This window comes from Glycine soja, chromosome 4 (genome assembly GCF_004193775.1).
Source record: "Glycine soja cultivar W05 chromosome 4, ASM419377v2, whole genome shotgun sequence".
In the NCBI taxonomy this organism is placed as follows: domain Eukaryota; kingdom Viridiplantae; phylum Streptophyta; class Magnoliopsida; order Fabales; family Fabaceae; genus Glycine; species Glycine soja.
The window spans coordinates 49,915,856-49,939,754 of record NC_041005.1 but is presented as its reverse complement, the minus strand read 5'-3'; the positions used below and the strand labels follow the sequence as shown (position 1 = coordinate 49,939,754).

The 23,899-nt window shown below is 31.5% G+C and overlaps 3 protein-coding genes across 6 annotated transcripts; all 3 read left to right on the top strand.

Annotated features, from left to right (window-relative positions):
- Window positions 1–2,226: 2,226 nt before the first annotated feature.
- Window positions 2,227–6,045, top strand: LOC114410287 (PP2A regulatory subunit TAP46-like). Its single transcript, XM_028374169.1, has 9 exons — window positions 2,227–2,484; window positions 2,567–2,689; window positions 3,471–3,557; window positions 3,692–3,796; window positions 3,886–4,047; window positions 4,437–4,472; window positions 4,555–4,626; window positions 5,085–5,365; window positions 5,634–6,045. Exons 1-9 carry the CDS (start codon window positions 2,404–2,406, stop codon window positions 5,881–5,883), a joined length of 1,197 nt encoding a protein of 398 aa, XP_028229970.1. The 5' UTR covers window positions 2,227–2,403; the 3' UTR covers window positions 5,884–6,045.
- A 2,784-nt stretch (window positions 6,046–8,829) lies between these two features.
- Window positions 8,830–12,746, top strand: LOC114410286 (myosin heavy chain, striated muscle-like). 4 transcript variants are annotated; one of them, XM_028374167.1, is made up of 4 exons: window positions 8,830–9,056; window positions 9,865–11,045; window positions 11,150–12,060; window positions 12,252–12,746. In XM_028374167.1, the coding sequence occupies exons 2-4, from the start codon at window positions 9,899–9,901 to the stop codon at window positions 12,594–12,596; spliced, it is 2,403 nt and encodes an 800-aa protein (XP_028229968.1). In that variant the 5' UTR covers window positions 8,830–9,056; window positions 9,865–9,898; the 3' UTR covers window positions 12,597–12,746. The 4 variants fall into 4 exon arrangements, with proteins under 4 accessions (XP_028229968.1, XP_028229967.1, XP_028229966.1 ...); XM_028374166.1 differs by lacking the exon at window positions 8,830–9,056 and adding an exon at window positions 9,065–9,410; XM_028374165.1 differs by lacking the exon at window positions 8,830–9,056 and adding an exon at window positions 9,065–9,582 and having other exon boundaries at window positions 9,871–11,045.
- Window positions 12,747–21,676: 8,930 nt separating this feature from the next.
- Window positions 21,677–23,899, top strand: LOC114410284 (uncharacterized protein At4g00950-like). The gene is made up of 2 exons (XM_028374163.1): window positions 21,677–22,430; window positions 23,681–23,899. The coding sequence occupies exons 1-2, from the start codon at window positions 21,897–21,899 to the stop codon at window positions 23,771–23,773; spliced, it is 627 nt and encodes a 208-aa protein (XP_028229964.1). The 5' UTR covers window positions 21,677–21,896; the 3' UTR covers window positions 23,774–23,899.

The window sequence follows — 23,899 nt, the reverse complement described above, 5'->3', positions numbered from 1 at the left end:
GGGTCAGTTGTATGGATGACCTTTTCTAGTATAATTCAAAATTCAGAAGGCATTTTCTCATTTTACACTGAAGTTTTTTTTTTTTTGTTAGCTTTTGATTTTTACACTTATTATGTATTTTTTATCATATGAACATGAAACCAAACATGATATAAATAGTATATATAAGACAAGCGACAACAACGCACTATTCAATATATGTCTTTTGATATACTTTTTCTATTGCATTTCTAATGTTGGTTAAAATTTGTTAAAAAAAAAACAAAATCACTAGTGAAAATCATTAAATATGAAGTGGGTTCCCCAATTTTTTTATAAACAAACTGGAGTTTTTCTTCTTTTTTTCTCATGAGGTGATTTAGACTTAAGATCAATCCATTTTAAGTTCAATATCTATTAGTCTAAGTGATAGAGAATTTAGTTTTATTTAAATAAAGTTTTGGGTTCCAACATTATGAATAAAAAAATATACGCATTCAGAGACTTCATATTTTGTCTCTATCGAATTTTTGAGTTCATTGAGATCCAATGTGATTTCCAAATCTGAGACCAAAAAAATCTATTTTAAGATATCCCATGGCAATAGCTCTTTATCATATTGGCTTTGAACTGCTTTTAGAAATCTTTATTTCACTTTCTAAAGTTTTAAAATTAATTGATTATACTAGAGTTTTTTTTTTTCTGTGAATGATAATAATAGAGAGTTGTAGTAAGGGGAATTTTGACTTTAAAAAACTCGTTTGCATTAAAAAAAAGTTAACATACGCTATATTAATTTTCTTGAAAAAAATTAATATTTTAATATAAAAGTATAATTTAATCATATATTAAAAATGAGTGTTATTTACCCAAAATTAAAAACTCTCTGACAACGGCCATGAGGTTGGCACTAAATAGGCCATAGATTAGTTGACATTAGATGGGCATGTGTTCATAACTTTTTTCAGTGTTAAGGCATGCCTAGATCATAGAACTAATGGTTGAAAGCCCGTACAAACAATCATTGAATGTCCTTGTCATGTCAAATGAAATGGACTTCTGAATAAAATAAAAAATGAATCACATCCTACCTATAATACACCGTGGAATCCTTCCACTGGATGTTTGGGCAAAACTGAATGCCTATCATTTTCTTTTTTGAATTTAAGTGTATGAACTTTCTATGATCAGATCATCGTTACTTGTAACTTAAGGATTAATGTAATATAAGATCTTGTTGTATAAGTAAAAAAATGATTTATTTAGTGAAATAATTTTTAATTTTTTTAGTTCATAAAATTTCTTTGAACCAATTACACAGTGATGTATTGCATGTGTTATTAGTGTCTCTCCCTATGTATGGATTTGGGTAACACTCATAAACTAAAAAAAATCATTGTTACTTGTATCATATGCAACCACTTTTGATATTCATGTAGTGTAAACTTTTTCTTTTTCTCTTACTAATTTTAAAATACACATAAAAATATAATTTTGTCCCGTTATTCATTCACACGTATCTGAGCAATAATTAAAAAACAGCAAAGAAAATACGGTTCTTTTTCACTAAGCAAAACTTCATGCCACCTTTTCACATTGAATTATCGAATAAACTTTATGTTAGTATAAATTGAAGGGTAACTTTTGTTTTGGCTAAATTATACTTTTAATTTTTTATTTTTTTCATTAATATTTAATTTAGTCATTTACATTTTAATTTTGCTTCAATTTCATTTTCTCATTAATTTAAAATTTACATTCTAATAATTTTAACATAATGACCATTAAAAATCATCACAAAACAATACTTATAATTTGAACATATTTCTACATTTGTAATTAACAAAGTGACATTTTTATTTATCACAATAATTAGAAATTACAAAAATTTAAAACATCTTTGCAAATAATGTTAAAATTTCCTTGCTTGATTTCTCTCGTACACTTCATTGAATCTAGAAATTGATTGAGGATTATTCTAGATCGATGTATTCCAATTATAAGACCTTAAATTTTGTAATAGATAAATGTCTACATGAAAGAATTAAGTGGATCATGTGAAACCCATGCTTTTTTCAACCTGAAAACTTGACCCAATCCGTTTTTTTTTTATTGGAATGATTTTCTTTAATATGTTGGTTATATGGAATAAAAACTAGGTACTCTTATTTTTCAATCATATTTTTACTTTTATATCTTTGATAAATAAAATAAAAAACAGTTTTTTGAAGGTGATATTTTTGTTTAGGAAGTGGCAAGGTGTGAGTGGAGGGCGCATGTGTATGTAGCGTGCACCCTTCCACATTCTTTCTCGTTCTCGATCTCTCTCGATTTTTCCTTCCCTTTTCTCCATAAACGAGGTGCTTCAGATTTGCTCATAATCGGAGGGAATCGAATCGAATCGAAAGGAAAGGAAAGTGCAGAATGGATGACATGCCGTTGCCGGCGCTCTTTGAGCAAGCCCGCAAGATCCACGCCGCAGCCACCGATTCCGGCGCCGACCAGGTACGCTATACTCTTCTGTCTCTCTTTTTGTTTTTGTTTTTGTGTTCTTCATCGGATGGATATGCTTTGTTTTGGGGTTCAGGAGGTTGTGAAGAAGGGGTGCGAGGCTCTGCATAGATGCGAGGACATGGTCAATAATCTAGGTTTGTTCTCTCCCAACGAGACCAAAGAAGATATCAGCACCACGAATCTCAAATACATTCTGGTTCGTATGTTTGAGTTTAGTTACTTTTACTTTTAATTAACGCCATTATTTTATATAATCAAGGAAAATGAATACCACCATGAACCTATTTAGGTCGTGTTTGGAAGAGTTAAATAGGTGTTTTTACTTCATAGCAATAGAGCCATCGTTGGAGAAATTATTTTTAACTCGGACACTCCATCAAAACATGTCATGTCGTGTCGTGTGAGGCAGTAATGTGCAGTTAGGTTAAGTTTATGATGCTTTTAGAGTGAAACTTGAACCATAACTGTTTCATGCTGAAAATCTGTTATCAACAAAATCCAAACTGGAGGAAAATGGTTAGTGAAGATTCTTTCAATATGGTAATTGAAACTTGAACTAACTTTACGTGTGCCTATAGGGGCTTTATTTCAATTTCTTGTTGAATGGTTTGGATTGCCATGCTCAGCTGCTATTCAGCTTCTTGAAAGATTTAGTGGTGGGTTTACTAATGGAATGAGTTTCATTACGGGAATGCTTGTTTTTATGCTGTTCCCCCCTGAGCAACAGAAAAGGAATGTGCAACAATTAGTACCAACAAATCCAATCATCACTATGCATTTCTTCCCCTGATTTGTTGAACCAAGTATAAGGATATGTATAAATGTGGTAAGGCTAGACATATGCACCACCCATGGGATATTTGCTTCATCTGTTTTAACTTCTAACTTGTACAGATTGGTAAAGATAACTGAGTAGTTAATACTTAACAATGATAGCCTTTTACTATTTTACTAATTTCATGTCATAATTACCTCAGGTGCCATTTTATCTTGCGGAGTTGACAGAAAAAATAGCACAGGATGACAGGATACAGATTCTAAAGTCTTCCCAGGCAAAACTTAAGGTGAGAGCTGATCTGTAGAAAGGAACCCGCTCACCTTTTCACAACAGCCAATTCAACATAATATGGACAATTCCTTATTAAATTTTCATAACTTTCATTTCAATCAATGATTACTGAACACAGCCTTTTTGTAGGAGTTTATCTCATTTTGTGAAGCAATGGAGCTGGTCCCAAAAGAGGAGTTAGAATCTTACATTGATGGGGCACCAAAAACTGTTGCTGATCAGAGGGCCAGGAAGGTGTACATTTTTTATTTTTTTTTGTATAAATTATATAACATGATTTTGTATAGAATTCAGGCACTATAAGTTTGAATCCTATTGTGCAGATCGCTAGGTTCAAACGTCAGAGAGCTGCAGAATCAAAGTTGTTGGAAATAAAAGAGCGAAAGGAACGACGTGGGCGTTCTACTAAAGCAGCTGCCCTGTCCACCCCTGTTGAGGCAGGAGAGGAAGAAGTATTGGATGATGATGGGGAAGAAGAAAGAGAGGTTTGTGTCTGATCTGCTATTTATTTTAGTGTAATACTGTATTTTGTGAGCTTATGCTATATATATGTATTGCTGAAAACCTGTTTTTATGTGATTCATCCGCTTCCCATTAGATGGGCATAAATTCAGCTTACTTCTGTAAACATTGGTAATTAGCACTCACTGAATATATTTCAAAAATTGGGATAAGCTCTTAAAATTTGGTTTCTGAGACTTATAGTGGTCTTATATGTTGCCTGAATGGATTGTGATTTATGAAATGGATTTTGGCTGTTTCAAATGCCTTAAACAGTGTGTGTGTGTGTGTGTGTGTGTGTGTGTGTGATTGCTATGAAGTATGAACTATATCTGCTCATTGTAGCATTCATTTATTTTTCCCCCTTTTTCAGGCTTGGATCACTACCATATCTTTGGCAATCTGTAAGGTTGGTTTGTACTTATGCAACAGTTTCAGTTGTTGAAGCTTCTGTTTCCATTGTTCTCATGTTTATCTTGTGCCATATTCAGGCACTAGATATGCTGGATATGTTGAAGAAAGAGGAAGAGATGCTTTCTGCTGTAAAGGATAGACAATCCAAGGTAGTACAATGCTTGGTGTGTCAAATACTTCATGAAGCACTGTTGTGTGTATCTAGTCAGTCAGCTGTGGGCCTGTTGCTACTATTTTACATTGATAATATTATTACACTGGAAATCTTTATTACTTTATGAAACATTGTTGAGTTGAAAGTTAAAACTTGAAGAAATGTTACGAAGTAGCAGAAAATTGATACTTGGCTAACTTTGTTAAGAGATCATAGCATGTTTCTCAAGCCAAATGTAGCATATATAATTAAATATAATAGACAGGTTCTATTTTAAAAAAGGAACAGGAAATTGTACATTCCCATACATACTGTCTGTATATCTGGTTGTACAAATTGCATAGTATCATAAATAGCTATTCCGAGTATCCCCCGGAAATTTATAAACAGATACAAATCTTTATACTTAATTTGGTTTTATTTATTGTTTCTTATGATTTTGGCATGTTTTAGGATGGGGATAAGGAGTTCTCTAAGGATGTTCTTGATGAACGTGCCAAGAAAGCAGAAGCTTGGCATCGTGATTCTGCAGTTCGTGCACAGTACACTAGGCCATCACCACCAATCACATGTGCCACTTTCGCCCAAGATGTTCTAGAAGGAAGAGCAAAGGCTTCACAAGAACACGATCACAAGCATCAACCCCTAATATTTGGACCAGCTAGCCTTGTAAATGGAAACATAACAACTGAGAGAGAAAGAATGGCAGCTCAGGTCTTCCAACCTAGTCATAGGTACGCATTATCCCCTTTATCAATAAATGCATGCAACCTGGCTAAGAAAGGCTTTGGAATAGGGAAATATAAGTGTTTTTAAACAGACCATGTGCCCAAAAAGAGATGAAGTTTTATTTCCTTGTAGTTTTCAGTGTTATATTGCCTAGGACTCCCCATTGGTTGCCTATGATTGAGAGAGTAGAGTTGTACAATATTACTAAGGATGGACTTTACTTGCACTCTGGTTACATTTTTTGAGATGCTAAGCTGAATTTTTTTATGAAAGGATGCCAACTATGAGCATTGAGGAGGCCGGGCTAAAAGAAATGGAAATAATGAACAAATGGCAAGAGAGAAATGTCAAACTCATGGAAGAAGTCAATTCATCTTGGCACAATGATAGGAAGTCAAAGCCAGGAGAAGACGATGATGATGAAGATGATGATGCTGCACAGGAGAAAGCAAGGGCTTGGGATGACTGGAAGGATGATAATCCACGTGGTGCTGGAAATAAGAAACTTACCCCTTGTGGGTAAACTGAGGTCTTCCCTGGCTTAAGTAACGGGCTTAGGATAAAACTGTTTTTAACGAAATCCCGTAATTTGGAGTTGATATACTACTTGTAGTTAGATTGTGTTAAGATTATATGTATACCAGGATTTTCATTTGATTTACATGTGTTTTTCTTGTGAGTGCTAGTAGGGTCCTACCCTACCCCACCCGGTTTTGCATGCTCTTTCCCAAGTATATTTGTGGAATTTGTAGCTTGCTTGGCAATTTACACCAGAGGTTGCATCATACTAAATTTTCTAGAAAGACAAATAGCTTTTGAATAATTTTGAGGGAATAGTTACATCTCTTTTAGAAAGTTTTTCAGTAAAATCTTTGATTATACAGTTTAGTTGCACCTCAAATTTTACCTTTTAGAATCATGTCTTCAAAAATTTGTATTCAATGAAGGTTTTAAATGAATACACTGTGAACCTTGGTGAAATGACAATGAAATTATTAATCCATTGGTTTACATGTGTATAGGAAATGCGTGTGTATGTATTTCTCTACTATCAATAGAATAATGATAGTTTCAAGTTTTTGATTTAGTTGTTCTCTGTTTAATCGTTGAACAAAGCCAGGCGTCCCCAAAGATTTGTGTATTTTGTTCAGTGTGCAACTGTGCATGATGTATTTGAGTTGATAGGTAGGGACTAGTTTTGTTTGGAAATCGAGAAATAGATTTTCAAACTTTTTTTTTATATATTCACAAATAGAATATACAATCAATTCATTATGAGTAACATTTTCATTTTGGAGCACGCATATTAAATATATTTATCTATTTAATTATTTAGTTAGCAATATAAAATGTTTGAAAGGGGAATTTTAACTTATTGATAGATCATAGGAAATTGTCAGTGACCGTGTTTTACTTATTTTAATTATATTTCACATTTAAATATATTAGGTAAAAAATTATTTTGAGATAATTTATTGTTTAAATTGACTTTTTTTAAAGCTTACTTGTAACACCAATTTGTCTAAATTTTATAGTAAACTTATTAAAAAATATATGAAGTTGTTTGCAATAATTAATTTTATATTTAAAAATAAGAAAATAAAAATAAAATTTCATTAAAAAAAGTTTCTGTTTTTAATTATAAGTTTCAAAGTTTAATATTAAAAATTGTTTTTTTTTTGTTGAAATTATATTATTTTTTGTATACAAAAATTGTTAAGAGTGGGGAGACACCCCCAAGGACAAGATTCTCCCAAGAATTGTATTTCAGTTGAGACCTACATAGAAAATAGAAATTATATCTGAAGATTATAATTTAAATCATCACAAACATGTTTGAAGAGTAATGATCATAGTTTTTCTTTTTCACCAATCATGTCATAATCTCAGGAAAATCTTAAACCAAACCTGCCAAACTTCTACCTATACTGAACTTCATTTCTACAGAAAATCTCTGTCCCCCTCATATTAAAAAAAAAAAATAGAAGACAGAAACAGTAGCTAATAATTGCTCTCTTCCTCCCCCTCTCTAGGGAGGTTAGAGGTGTTTTTCCCTTTCTCTCTAGGGAGTTTTGATATGATTTGATGTAAAGCTCATTTATATATTTGTGCATTCACTCATCACCGATGCAGCACTGCTGTCTGTGATATCGTATCAATTTGCATGGGCCCAAAATAAGCATCACCAAAAATTCGAGATCCGTGGTGGGAACATATATAGGCCTCGATTTTCTTCCTTAAAGATCAAAATTTTCTTACACTTTGCTGTCATACTATTGTAGTCAAGAAGGTGGATAAATATCAATATCCACCGGTATGGTAACCCCTCCAAGCTCGCGTTATCTTTGAAGTTTTAAAATCAAATTTCAGAAGAAAAAATTATAAAAAAGAACATTTCTATAATGTATTGGAGAATTTGAAGCGACATTACCGAGTTCACATTCCACTATCAGATCTTGAATTTTCGAAATTATAAAACCTTTATATACAAAACTGCAAAAGGTTGGGTGAGTCATCCTCCGGTCAATAATTAAGGCAAAGGTATATATGATATGATATAGCTATACATACATAAACAATCATTGTCGTCCTCTTCCAATAAAAATATCAATGATACTTATGTCTGGCTGACTCTGCTATTAATTATTGAATAATCGTTAAAAGAGTCTAGTAAACAATAATATTTCCACGGGTTTATATCAATTGTTTGAGGTTGAGAAAGTTTTTATGAGTCAAAAATCAAAATTAAAATATAATATTAATTAGTGAAAAATTCATTGTAATGTATTATGTATAAAAAAAACACATTAACCATAAAAATCCATAAAAGTTGAAAAGAAAACATAATTGAAGTTCTGTTTTTCCTTTGGTACTAGACTTTATTGGACTTAGAAAAAGCCACCTACTTAAAGTATCTCAATTTTTTCTGCTATGTATTAAAATGTATATGACCCTGACATTCATAATTTAGTTTGTTGTTGTATAGCTTTTGTTTAACAGGTTCCAGCTTTTGCACATCTCAATTCTCAAAAGGAAACCAGTTAAATAGAAGCTTCAAACATATCCCTCTAGTGCATTGCGGGTCCATCATGACCGTTGACACCTTTATTGCTTGGATATTGAGAAATATGTACTGAACGCAACATATATTTTTGCCCCACAACAACTATCAAGGATCTCAGATATTGTAGAATTGGTGGCATCTCAACATATTTGAATTATTCCTAACTTGTGAAGGTATTATATTTACATGGATGCAAACAATTCCCCAGTAATCGTAGGATTAATTCACGCATAAGATACGTGGTCCAGGAGAAGGTTACTAATTCGCTTGTTTGTATTGTTGTTGTTATACTATATACTACCAATCATGACAGGGACCGAATTTTCAAAAATGGGTAAACCACGTTGCAAAGCAACCAGCACTTGTTCTCAACTTGTATACGTATAAGGAAAACATAAAAATATACTTTGTGTAACTGCTTCCATGCACTTTCATATATGTACTGTCCATGATAATTTCATTTTTTATTTTTTTTATCTCCTGTTGAAACTCTAGCTTGATCCCTAGGAATCAAAGCCAGACGTATCCGACTCAATCAATTGAGCTGGACCCTTGACAGTTGAAACTCTGGTCTTGCAAGTATTTTTTATTACAGAAATGTCTTATTGTATATTTTAATGATCAATAGACAGGTAAGCAACTCTGAATTTATTCAATATTCTAAGCCAAATTGATTTTGGATATCTATTCTTTTTGTTGCTGAGTTTCTCTCTCTTGAAATTAATGGTGACAAGCATCCAGGAATCTAGTGCTTTTGCTTGCTAAATGGTTAAGGCCTTAGGCAAAGAGAAAAGAGTGTGAAACAGTGGGGGGGTTGGTGGTGAAGAAAGGGAAAATTAAAATAAAAAGAAAGAAAGGAAGGAGCATGTGGGGTTGACAGGGCAGTGTTTCACTGAAAACCAGGGAGCATAATTCATTAGATTTCTTTCTATTCAGTGTAGAGTAGTGGAGTACCCTTTTTCAACCGAATGTGCAGTGTTACACTTGTAAGCGCCCATCTTTCATGGCCCTTTTATAGAAGAAGACACCTTTGACATTAGTTTACATAGAGCTTTGCTGTTTGGTGTGACTGGTTGAGTTAACTTGTCCATTGGAATAACACTTTTTCCCTAGCTGCAGTTTCTGCTTCACTGGATGTGAGTTGCAGCAGTGGGAAGAGTAAGTTGTTGAATTTTATTTTTTTTAAAGGAAACTGTTGCTTTAGTCACATTCTGCACCCATCAATTTCACCGGGTATTGCTGTTCCTCAATTATTGCACTGCCAATGTACTAAGCCTAGTTGGTTTGGTTTTTCCCAATTATTGAATCATTTTGTGATCTGTTTTATCCGAAGTGGGTCTGTGCTTTTCCCCCATTTATGTGGTCTGAATCATGTGAGTTGTAAGGTAATGTGGGAATTACAGTCTTTGCTGGTTTTGTTTCCTAACTTTTGGTTTTCAGTTGCAGAGGTGCCAGGGAATCCGATCTCACAGGAATGGGTGAGAAGGAAGTTTCTGTTTTGGATAGAGATGGGTGTGACAACAAGAGTGACACTGAAAGCATGTATCCCATGTATTTTGGTGTTTCTTGTGCATTCTTTGCACTCCAAGTCCTCACAGAAGAACCACAAGTTGAGGTTGAGAAATGGTCTAAAATCCGTGACACAATGCTTCAAGGGAGTGCTCGACTCTTGGGGTTGGTTGTGTGGAAGCTTCAGAAGGGAATGCGAAATGGGGGAGAATGCAAACTCAAAATTGCTGAGGGAGAAATTGAGAATCTGAAAAAAATGAGGCATGAGGATGCCAAGGCCAATGAGAAAGTTGTGGGAATCTTTGCAGCACAAGAGCAAAGCTGGTTGAGTGAAAGGAGGAGACTTCGGCAGCAGATTGGGGCTCTACTGAGCGAGCTGAGAGTTTTTGAGAGAAACAAGGATGCTGCTATTTCTGAATTAAATCAGAAATTGAAGGACATGGAATCTTTGGTGGAGTCAAGAGACAAGGAGATTGAACAAGAGGAGCAGAAGAGGAAGGAGCTAGAGGAAAAGCTGAACAATGTCGAGAAGGATGCTGAAGAAACGAGAGAATCTGCTAGGCGCGAAGCTCAAGAGCATTCTTCTGATCTTAGGAAGCACAAAACTGCTTTCATTGAGCTTGTGTCAAACCAAAGGCAGCTTGAGGCTGAACTCGGTCGCGCGGTTAAGCAAGTGGAAGCTACTAGACAAGAGCTTGCTTCTGTGGAGGAGAAGAAGGAGGAGTCGGATTTGATGGCGCAGAAATTGTCTTTGGAGATCACAAAATTTCACAAGGATTTGGAACAGAAGGATAAAATTTTGTCAGCAATGTTGAGGAAGTCTAAGCTGGACACTGCAGAGAAGCAAATGCTGTTGAAGGAGGTTAAGTTATCAAAGGCTAGGAGGAAGCAAGCTGAGCAGGAGACACAAAGGTGGAAGGCTGTTTCAGAAGGAAAACATGAAAGACAATCCTTAAAAAGCATGTTGGTTAACTTGAGTTCAAGGATGGATGTTTTCCCTGGTAATAGAGGTGTGCAGCATAGTTCCACAGGGTCCTCACACATTGCAAATGAACCAGACCAACTTTCACCCTTTCCTGATCACTATTTGCAGCAAAGAAATGGAGACTTATGTAAGATTAATTTCTTCAAACTTGTATTGTTTCTGTTTGTATTTGTTGTTGGTGTATAGACTATAGAGTTGCCTTGACCCTTTGTCCTATTATTTTGTGTCCAGCCATTCCTGCTAATGCTAAGCGTTTGGAAGATTGGGTGAGAGCTGAGGCAGAAAGGTATGCAACCTTGATTGAACAGAGGCATCACTTAGAGCTAGATGCTTTTGCTGAACAAATGCGACTCAAAGATGAAAAATTAGAGGCATTTCGGTGGCAGTTGTTGAGAACAGAATTAGAAATGAAACAGATGCAGGCACATGTGGAGGGGCTGGTCAAGGATGTGACACAGCTAAGGCATGACAAGATGAGATTGGAGACCTTACTTTTGGAGAGAGAAGATGAACTGACTTCCCTGAAAGAGCAATTTGTATCAAAATTGAGGCCCTTAAAAAATAACTCAAATTTGCCTCCACAATCTTTAGAAATAGCCCAAGAGGCTGTCTGGTCAAGAGTGAAGGTTGTCAAGAGAAAACCAGGTGAAAAAGTGCTAGAAACGATGGAAACTTTGGTTGAGGAAGATTGTGAGAAGGAAGTACAGTGTCAGCCCCATGACCAGGTTAACGGTGCTAATTTACTAGTTCAATCTCCAGAAACTGAGATTGAAGAAGAAAAGAGTATTTCTAGGGAGGATAGTCCTACTACTCCTATGCAAAATCAAAGTCCAAGTAAAGTAGAAGCTGATGCTTCTGAAAAGATAGCATCTACCAGCCAGACCTTAAGTACAACAAAACAGTCCCTAGGGAAGATGGACCTTCATGCTCTTGGAATATCCTACAAGATCAAGAGGCTGAAGCAGCAACTTGTTCTTGTTGAAAGGTTAACAGGAAGGCAAGCCAATGACGAGCATGCAGAAATTACTGATGATAGCAAAGTTGGTATGAAGGCTTATCTGTCCTTGACAACGTTGCTGAATAAACAAGTTGGAAGATATCAATCCCTCCAAGAGAAGACTGACGATCTTTGCAAACGGATGGTAAGTAAGCATTAATTCTATTTAGTTCCATTAGTATTTTTTTTGTCTCTACAATCCATTGACAACATCCTCAGAACAATCTTTTATCCATGTCAACATTTTTGGCTTCTTTTTAATACCCATTTTTGATATATATAAAAAATGGACTAATGTTAAGCATCACTCAATAATTTTCTTGCACATTATTTCAGCACGAGAATGACCTCTATGCAAACCGTGGAGATGTGAGTGCTGCAAGAGCAAAGGAGAAAACATCAACACTGGAGCACTTCCTAGAAGAAACATTTCAGTTACAAAGATACATAGTTGCAACAGGACAAAAACTGATGGAAATTCAGTCCAAGATACTTTCTGGCTTTGTTGGAGTGGCAGAAGAGATGGGGAAAAGTTCAGGCATTGACATGAACCGGTTTGCCGACAGCATTAGAAATCTGTTCCATGAAGTTCAAAGAGGTCTAGAAGTTAGGACGGCTAGAATTATAGGAGACCTTGAGGGAACTCTAGCTCGTGAAGGAATGACATGTTTGAGAAGGTAGCAACGGATTCTTGTGGTCTAGAATGGCCTTTATGTGTTTATTTGTCTATACTATACTTATATTACTGTAGTTATTAATAACATCAATTTGTATATGGATGTTACACAAAGATTCCAATGGTATTGAAACTTCCATGATTTTTCCTGTCTCCTTAGTTGACTTGAACGAACTCATAGACCCACCATATTAAAAGGTGACAGGGCATGCCCCAAAAAAGAAAAAATAATAGTAAGCTTAATGTATTTTCCTTATAGCGTTAAATAATTTGCCGTTTGTTAGGTTGGATAAATAAATGAAAAGATAAGTGTACTGTGTACAGTGCTTTTATTTCAAAATTTTCATGTTCCCATGTTTAACAAACTCGACCAAATACACCTACCTTTTTTTAATTAGCAAGATATATGTCACATCCTTTTCACTTTAAAAGCACTATGTGTAAAAATTAAAATATTGAAGTATTATGACACTTTGATCTATATGGATAGTTATCTGTGCAACAAGACAGAAGATTATTCTTTGAATCAGCTGAAAATTACACTACAAACCATTTTTTAACCTTTCTCACTTCTAATCACATGAGCTTTAACTGGACTTCGTGGAATGTTTTCTTTTTGTTGATATAATATTTCCTCCAATAAGGTGCCTTTGTATATGGTATATATTGCTGTGGTGATGTTGCAAGTTCTCTCTTCTTTCGAGTGTTGTCATGGAATAAGTCTTTTCCTCATCTGGCTTTGCAAATTGGAAAGTAGAAGAAAAGCATAAATATGAAAAGAACAACAAAAAAGTGCAAGCACCAATTCTTCTGGTCCATAAACTGACAGCATTTTTTTTTGTTCATCCATAAAAATCAAGTTTCTTTTTGGGTCGTGAAAGTGTGAAAGAGAAATGTTCAAAACATTACAATATGCTTATCTTTTCCTTTTGTTGGGCCACTATCGGTTGGATGAACCCTCAAAAGTATCGTCGTGGGCTCGGAAACCATACAACTTGCCTAAAATCTAAGAAGCAATTCGTCACCACTTTGGAAATATAACAATTTTCGGCTTTATTATAATATGCTTGGGCTCAATATCATATTCCTTTCTCTAACAAAAAAAATAAATATCATATTCCTTCTATCTTACACTCCCCAATCCCCATCACTGTTATTAAGCACTATCCAACTAGCTAATGTGGTTGTCATTCTCCAACCAATACTATAGGGTTATTTTGGTAATCCTGAAATTGAAAGTAAAAATTAATTAGGGATATGCTTTTAATATAATTTATGAGTTTTTAAGGTTGAGAAATCATTAGGTAGTTTTGAACTACTATCTATTTATGATGCAGATCAATTTTTATATAACCCGTATTTAAGTTTTTTAATTTAAAAAAAATATTTAATGATACTTGAATATGTGTCATATGGAGAAGGATTAGAATTATAGACTAAATGATATGTGTCATATAGAGAATGATTAGAATCATAGACTAAATGATGGTTTAAATCCACCTAATAATTTTTTCGTTTTAAGACTATACAAAACTATCTATTAGATATGTTCACCAATAACTACGAGGTGGATATTTGAACGTTTACTTAGGATAACCAAACATATACTTGATAGACAACTCTCATCAATATATCGCATATAGGGTGTGATTACTTTTTCGTGACATTCACAGGAACCTTTCTACTTTTCAAGACAAATATGTAGAAGGAAGAGATGTCGGATTAACCTTCATTTAAACGTAACTGAAAACAAGCGCACATGTAAATGCAGTTATTAAATGGACAACAAACTTCCTTAATGAGTTTTAGCTATTCAAATCAAACATTGATTTCTTGTCTCTTTTTTCTCCTGTTTTAAGTGTTTCATCCCTTCAACTAATTCTGCTTCTTTTTCTTTTCTTTTTTTTATATTATTATTGACCTACTACGAAAGTACTAAAGAATCTACATCAGTGAAAAGCCTTTCAAAACTCTTAAGACAGGTTGGACCGACACTATACATGATTACATGGCAAAATTCTGAACATAATTAAAGTTAATTTTATTGGATCCACATAACTTTAATTCGAATTAGTTAAAGCTTTATGTACTGGGCTTCTCAAATTTATGGGAAAGCTAGGAATGATCTTCTAAAGGCATATATATATATATATATATATATACTCATAACCATGCACTGCAGCATCAGATTGGAATTAAGACAGTGGTGAGGATGGGCTTGCTAGTCATAGTCACCAAGAATCAATACGCATGTTCCCTATATGTGCAACAGTATCTATTAGAAGTGGTTGTGATTGGGTTCGATCTATTAAGTTCTATGGAAGATGAAAGATGTTCTAGTTTCGGTTTACTTGTCAAGAAGCCCTGAATTTGGCACCCATCGATTAAAGGTAACCCTCATAGCACAAATTGTCGATGGTATATAACATTACTATTTTTAAGTTGCTTAAAATTCAATCAATAAACGAAATTGAAGGAGGAAATTCACTATATAAATAGTTGCCAGTTTTATAGCGGTGGAGAAATTTAGAAAACGAAAGCTTACTATTTCTGGTACATGTATCTCATGTGTTCCTCAGCAATAACCATCACTATACTGCATGTCCTCAGACCATATGCATATATTACAACTATATTACTTCATTTGATTTCAAATTTTCAATGTATGGAATATATGATGTGATTCGCTTGTTTGGTCCTAGTTTGGAGAACATTAATTAAGGTGAGGAACCAATAGTTGTGAGAATGAGTGGAGCAGTGGCACCTTTAGAATGTTTAGAAGTTGAGTCCGATTAAAAATAATGTCATTTACTTATGTAATGGATCGATAAAGATATATTGATAGTTAAACTTGTTTTTTTTTAAATTAAAAGTTTAATTACCTATTTAATTTTTATAGTTTTCAAACTTATCCCATTTAATTCTTATAATTAATAAGTAAATTTTTTAATCATAAGTTCAATAACTAAATTTTTTAATCTCTAATATTTATATTTTAATTTCCCAAAAATTTCTGTCCTTACAAATTTTTAACTTCATTAGTTAAAAAATTTTAATGACAAAAATCTTTTAGAAATTGAAATATAATTAAATTTCAAATATTAAAAAAATTCACTTATTAATTATAGAAAATAAAAAAAATAAATTTGAAAGCTATATGGACTAAATAAATAATTAAACTTAAATTAAATTATTAACACAAACATCATAAATCAACATTATTCAGTTTATTGATAAACAAACAAACAAATTAATTCTTTTTCTATATTAATATTAGAGGAATTGTTTGTTAGTATAATGTGTCTAGTATAAATTCACTTTATGTATACTAATATGTGATTTAATTTTCATTAGATAAACTATATATCTCAATGGAAATTATTTTAACTTTAAACTGTTAGTATATGACAATATTAAGTTTCCATAGAATAATAATTAAATATATCTAACTGTTACTTTATGATATAATGTTTTAGGATTAAATTTTAGATAAATTAAGCATTTATATAGAGAGTTTTTTAGAAGTTGATAGGTATTTAATTTTATAGTTGATATTTACTTATAATTTAAAAAATATTTTATATGCCAAATTGACTGATAAAGTATTAAGTAGTTTATAAAATATATAAAATGTTATTATATACTTGATCTGTTTAATGAAAACTTTGAATTCAATGGTTAGATGATAAAATTCCATTTTACAAAACATCTAATATATATATATATATATATATATATATATATATATTCTAGAGTGTTACTTAGCACCCTCATATTCATTCCCTTCAAATAATTCAGTTAATGTTGATTTTATATTTATTTTATTTTATTATATTTCTAATAAAATCTTAAATCAATTATACTACATAAAAATTGTATGAATTGAAATATTTACATTTTATATTTATTTTATTTTTTGAATTTTATATAATAGATATAAGAAGCGTGTAAATTAAAATGACATATTTTTTATTGATTAAAAATATGTAAAAAAATATTCAATTACAAGTATATTTAAAAATATAGTAATTTGTTCTATTATAAAACACATGTAAAATTTAAAAAAATTCATTAGTAATAATGATTAAGAAAAAATTTAATTAATTCACATTGATAAAAATACACATACACAGTAAAATTTAGATCAATTCACACGGATATATTTTACTATTATAAAACATACATGTGTACAATTTTAATTAATTGTTCGATAAAAAAATTTTAAATCAACATTAATTTATTCTATTGTAATTAAACAAGTTCATCCAGTTTTTGTTATCCCAAATTAAACATACAAACAAAAAAAAAAGAATAAAATAAACTTTTTTAAAAAGAAAGTTGAAAGAAAACATACAAAATATCATTAAAATGAATGATATCATACGAAGGATAACACTTTCAATAATAATAATTTTTAGAACATGTCTATATATAAAAAATATATTTAAATATTTATTGAAATATCTAGTAACTTATATTTGTTAAAATTTAAACTAAAAAATTAATAATATATTAAAAATTTAAATAATATAACGGAAAAGTAAGAGCTACCACATGGTGTGTTCTTATCAAGGAATGATTATTGACTTATTGTCAACGTCACATGATCATGTGATTTTAATAAATAATCATGTAATTTCCCCAACATCCTATCATTCTTTTACAAGATTGTGAAACGTGTCCTAATTTTATTTCTTCTCAAAAAAATTTCATGTTTTACTATAATTGAAAAAGAAGGAAGACTTTGGAGAAGACGGAAGAGGATGCACAAATTTGAAAAGTAAATTAGGGTTCTGAATGGTCGCAGTATAATTAACAAAAGATTGAGATCACGTTGGACTTAATAGGGATTTCATTCTTTATCTTCTTTTTTGCTCCTTCCGCTTCTAGGTTTTATAAGATTGTAATATTATATTTTGGTTCAGGATTAAGTCTTGATTTATCAACAACTAAATCTCTAACATAACTAGGACTATAATAGATGTTATGTTTTGATTGAGATATTATTATTTTATTTCAATATAGTATTTTTTCCCATCACAATTAGGATTACCTTAGCACTTGATTTCATATTTGGCAAATTTTATACTTTACTTGATATATTTTCATGACCACTCATAATTAGTTAATGGAACCCTAAAGTGATTAGGTTATGATTGTTAAGGGATCAATTTGCAATTAAAAAACGAATACATGCACTTTGGATTCCTATTAATAATTGAAAAGTTAAGAAATGGACTTTTATATACTATGTAGATAGATATATAAAAGAAAGTACAAAATATTTTTATTAAGGAATCTTTTAATATCTTATTGTTGTTGTCATGTATAGGATCAGTTTACACTAATTCCAAATGTTATAAAATGAAATTTTTAATAAATTTTCATAAAAAATAAATTTAAAATATGGACAATTAAAAGGTTATAAACTGAAGAAATAAAAAAATGGAAAAATGAAGTTATACAATAAAAAAGAAAATTAATTCAAAATATTGATATTGGTAAAAATTGTAAACGAACTTTTATATAATATATAAAATAGATATATAGCAGAGAGTAAAATAATTTTTTATCAATGGATCTTGTAATATCTTATTGTTGTTGTGAACAATTCCTATCAATGTCAAATTTATAAAATGAATTTTTAATTAAGTTCTTTATAAAAATATGTTTAACTAATTGAATAACTAAATTTAAAATTATAAAAAATCAACTTTATAAAATTTTATATAATTTATAGATAATGTTTTTTTATATCACACCACTTTAGTTTAATAGATAATATATATCACCAAGTTATAAAAGTAGAAAATAATGCTGCTAAACAACAAGGAGTGAAAAAGGCCTAGTATGTGCGCGCTGGTATTCTCCGATCCTTTCCTTTTGTTTCTTTTTCAACTTTTATGAGCTGGAACGTTTTTTTGTCGGATCGAACTTTTTCCTGGTTGGCTATAGTGTTTATGTTTCTTACGGGATCAATTCTTTTTGTTATATATATACGTTTTAACATATATAAATTTTATGATAGAAATTAGATTAAATATGTATTTAAATTATGCTTAATAATTTAAAGTTAATGTTATCATATTTTAAAAAATCAGACATTAAGGCTCTCTAGCTAGCTAAAAGGCATTCATTCTATTAGGATAAGGACGACTCTCTTCGTGCAATATTTTCAAATATTTTCTTTGATATCCCAAAGTTTATTCATTAGTCATGTAAATTATTTAGAAAAATGGCCTCAAAAGATTCTCGGGATCAACAATAGCAAATTCAAAACTCCTTTACAACCCTATGACTATGAGTACAAATAATTTGTATAAATTTTAAATTCTTCTTCTTCTTTTCCTTTCATCAACGATTTCCTGTTTGTTTGTTTCTTTTTGATTAGTTTCTACTTTATCAATAAGGCATGCACTTTTCTTTGACTCTCCTAATTGCCATTTCATTTTGGCGAGCTTATGTTATAATAATAGCAGTCTGCATCCACATTAAGAATAAAAAAAGTTGTCTTGGTTAAAGTTAAAATAAAATAAAGAAGTTATCAACGTCAAGTTCCCTCTAACAAGAAAAGATATAAAAAAATATTAAGAATATTTGTATTTTGAAAAAGAAAAAGTGCATTCATATTATCCATATAGATTTATTAATGTAATATATGTTTACTTGTGATGAATTATTGACAGAATTAAATCATCTCATATTATTGAGTAATATAATAATATTTTCATGATGTTATAAATATAAATTATTTACTGATTTTACCATTAACTAATTTCTATTAAAAAACTTAATTAACCATTTTAGTTGAATTTCTCTTACTTATTTTTATCCAACGCTAATAAGATTTTGCAATATATTCTTAAAGTTATCTATGGTTCAAGTAATAGTGATTTTCACAATAATAATTTTAATCTTTCCAATTTTTAATGATCAATAATCTCGTGATTTATCTTACAATACTCATAAATTCTAATCGGTACAATTTTTCTTAAAAAAAAAAAAGAAGAAGAAGAAGAAGCAATTCTCACTGTTTCAACGTGTCAACCTATATTTGTACCGGACAAAGCACACAAATACAGAAATATATGCATGGTATAGGCACCTACTTCTGATTCTGTTTTTATTTAGACTACATATATTCTTTTCTTTAAATATTTAATGTAACGGTATATTTAGGATTCAAATTCTAAGATCTCTAATTATACTTAAACAATACCAAACAAATTGGTTCAGCGGTTCAATGATTCTCAATTTATGAATTAGCTTATTGAAAGGGTTCTAAAAGTGTGAATAAATCAAAATAGGAGAGTAAATTAAGTTTGACCCCATGTGGCGCACACCTTGTGTGGGGATTGGTAATTCAATAAAATATATATATTTTTTAAAAAAGTTTGGGTCCATATGTTAAGCGAAACAAATTAAATTATTGATGCTTTGGCTAAGTATGGCTTAGATTTTTGATGTGATAGTCATATTTTATATGTAGCTCCTTATTTCATTTTTAACATCTTGGAGACCAATATATCTTGTATTTCTAGGTTTATTAATGAAATTTCCATTAAAAATCAAATAGGAGAGTATATTATCCCCATTTTGTGTTTCTAGCAAAATTCAAGTTATAATTAGTATCTATATTTTTTTCGTAAAGATGAATTACATTCATCATTATTATATTATTTGTTTGAATTAGATCATAATGATATATTTGAAATGGCCTATCTGAAATGAAAATGTTGATGTCCCAACCAAAATTCAAGATTTCTTGGCTGAAATCTAAAGTCTCTTGCATGAACTGAACTTTGGCACCGTTGAAATTTTGTAAAAATAGATAAATATTTGCAAAAAGTCTGACAGTAAATGTTTGACTAAAATAACATTGTAAAATAACTGCATATATCGTGGACTAAGTTACAGACAAAAAATTAATTTTATAATCCATCTAAAAAATCAAACCTTATATAGATATATAAGGATTTTAATAAGAAACTAAAAGTCTTAATTACAGTAATTATAAAAAAAGAGTATTTTATGCAGTATGTAATGATATTGATTGCATTTATATGAGTCTAAAATAGACTTGATTACTTGAGACAAGATTTAATCCCTCTAGAAGATAATATTCTCCTGTAGCAATAAAGTATTTTTTTACTCTACAGTAATATATATATATATATATATATATATATATATATATATATATATGCTTGTATATATACTGTTTAAATAACCCATTATACGGATTGTCCCTAAGCCCAATCCTCAACAAGTTTCATTTATGTATGCAAACATTATCATGAGTCATTCACGGCAGTTCTATTAAAAGTTTCGCCAATCAGGAAAAATTGATAGTCGATTTTGAGTGTTTGCATTATAATTAGAGAAGTTTTAAATTATGGTTTAAGTAAAAAAAATATTATCATTTAATTTTTTTTTCGTTCATATGATACGGAGGTTTCCACCTAAACGATGGGATCTACACAGAGAGAGTCAACAAGGATCACGGGGTGGCTCTTCTCCCAAGAAAAACTAAAGAGAGATAATGTTTCATTTTGACTTTATATAGATTCCAAAAATGACAAAACTCATAGATGTAGTATTTCAAGTGTTTCAATTTTATTTTTCATTAAAAATATTATTATACTTAATGTTAATTTTTTAGATCGAAATTTATTATGAAAGTTATTAAGCCAAAATTTTAATTTTAATTTCAATTAAATGACAATTAACAAAGAAAAAACTTAAGTTGTTATGTATTGTCAATTAATATTAGACGGTAAACATTACCAATAAGATTCAATACACATGTTAGATTATTGGGTTTTTTAAATATGTTGACAAAGGTTTAATTTTTTGTATGAAAAAAACGTTATTGAGAAAGACAAAACTAAACTTGCTTTAATTATTTTTAAATTTTGATGGTTAATCTTATCATTTTGGACTAAAAAAATATCTTACTTTCATTAAAAAAAATCAGAGAGTCAACGTTGATTTCTATCTAGTCCTTCCTGCGGTTACCCTACAATTGGGGGTAGAGTAGAGTGCAACTTGTTGATTTCCTTTCTACATTTCTCACCTCTACCACATCTACAAGTCACAAACCAAACACACGTAATTTAAGTCATTTCCATGACTTTTGAAAGGACCCCAGCAAATTTGTTGTTCAATATAACAACCACAATGCACAGTCATTCACCACTCTTCTCTCTCTTCATTGACACGTTTCAATCTCAATAAAACCACACATACCCACTTCACACTAGCTAGAGAGAAGTGAATTGAAGTAGTAACAACTACCACCATTGATGGAGTCAGAGGATAACAAGTGCAGTGATCATCATGTGCCAACAAAGCTCTCTCTCTTAATCTCACGCCCAACCATGCCGCCGGAAACTCCACCGCCGCAGAACACAATCTCGGTTCCCTTCAAGTGGGAGGAAGCACCGGGGAAACCTAGGCATTGCCACACCGAATCGGAGCCCGAGGACAGTGGTAATGCTGTTAAAAAAACCTTGGAGCTGCCTCCGAGGTTGTTGTTTCTGTTGGACACCAACAAGGTTTCCGACGTTGACGGTCCCTCCCCTATCACCGTGCTTGATGGACCTTACGTGGGCCGGGCCATGTCCTTCACCACCTCCTATAGGACTCCCAGGGACTACTGGAATTCCAATTTTGGGTCCTCCAGGTGGACCGGTTACAAGAAGATCACCACAGAGGACGCTGAGGGCACTTTTGACTTTTCATCCGACTCCAGCTCTACTATGCCTAACGTGAAGATCACAAGAGTTCCCAGACGAGGAAGCTTCTGGGCTCTGTCTAAGCCAAGGTCACATATGTGGGTAAGTCTTCATACTATAAAATTAACAAGACTACTTTCTAACTTTTCGTGAAATATTTTTCATTTACATTAACTTTTTTGATAGAATATACGGTGTAATATTTTTCAAATACTATTCGAATAGTTAAGAGATAAAAATAACAAGGAAATTTTGTTCAATAATCGTTCCTGTTCGTTATTTTTAACAAGAATTTTCTTGATTGATTCAATATATGCTCAATCCATGGATTCCATGTTCGTGGCAAAGTAAGGGTAATAATTTTGATCTGTGTACGTTTAAACCGTCTATCATTGGACATTTCACATTATTTTGTTGCTTTAAGGTGTCATGATATATTGATATATCATCCAAATCATACATAAATTAAAGCAGAGCCAGCTAAGGCGTTAGGTATGCATTATAAATGGCATGTTGTCTCATGAACAAAAGTGATGTTTGACTATGACTATAGAGCCACCGAAATTATAAAAGCTTGTGTATTAGTATGTTTGATTTTCTTTGTAAAAAAGAAAAAAGTGCTGATTTCGTTTTTAAAGAATGTTTTCCGTGTTAAATTTTCTTGAGCCGAGTATACCCTACACTTACGCAAGAAATGGAAAGACTTGCTTACTTTCTGTGAGTCAAGAAATTAAAACTGTCAAACAGCAGCAACATTTGGGTACCCAAAGTTGGACTTTCACTACCTGGCTAAAGAAAAAGCACCAACTGTTGTTGTTGTTGCTTGTGGGAGTAAAATACATTATTTTCTCCTAAAACATAACTCTTATTTTTATTTTATTAAACTAAAAAGACTTATAATAAGTGTAACTATTATAGTACACAAAAAATAAAGTTCTTTCTTCATTGGATTTTCTTGCTAGTTGCGAGTGAGAAATTCTTGTTGCCTTTTGGGGAAAAAAAAAAGAACAAAAAACATTTTAAGAACATCCCCACCATAATACTTTTATAGATATCGCAAATCATTCAAGTCAATGATGAAAGGTAAAGGTCATTTTGAAGGAAAAGAATTAATGTGGACACTATTTTTTTTTTCTTGGTTGAAAGTTGAAACGTTATATGCCTGGATTTACTAAGACTTTACAAAACTAAAATCAATGAGAATAATTGGTTTGTCCACCAATAAAAATATCGAGTATTTCTTGGTTTGAGAGATTTTTTTGCCTGCACCGTTTGGCTATTTACTCCTTGCCTGGGCCTATGACTTGGTTAGGTTGATATCTCATCTTATAATTATATTTTTATAACTGCAGGCAAGCATTTATGAAAGCTTTAAGCAAGTGGTCCCATGGAGACGCAAGCAACAAACACAGAAAAAATGTGCTTCCCAATTGAAAACTGTTTGATATTTTAGATTTTTACTCTTGTCAAATGGAGTTGTTTAAGTAATTATATCCTTCTGACAGGAAAAAAAAAACGACGTCCTGAACAAAAAAAAATACCATTTAGTATATAAATAAAAAATTATTTTA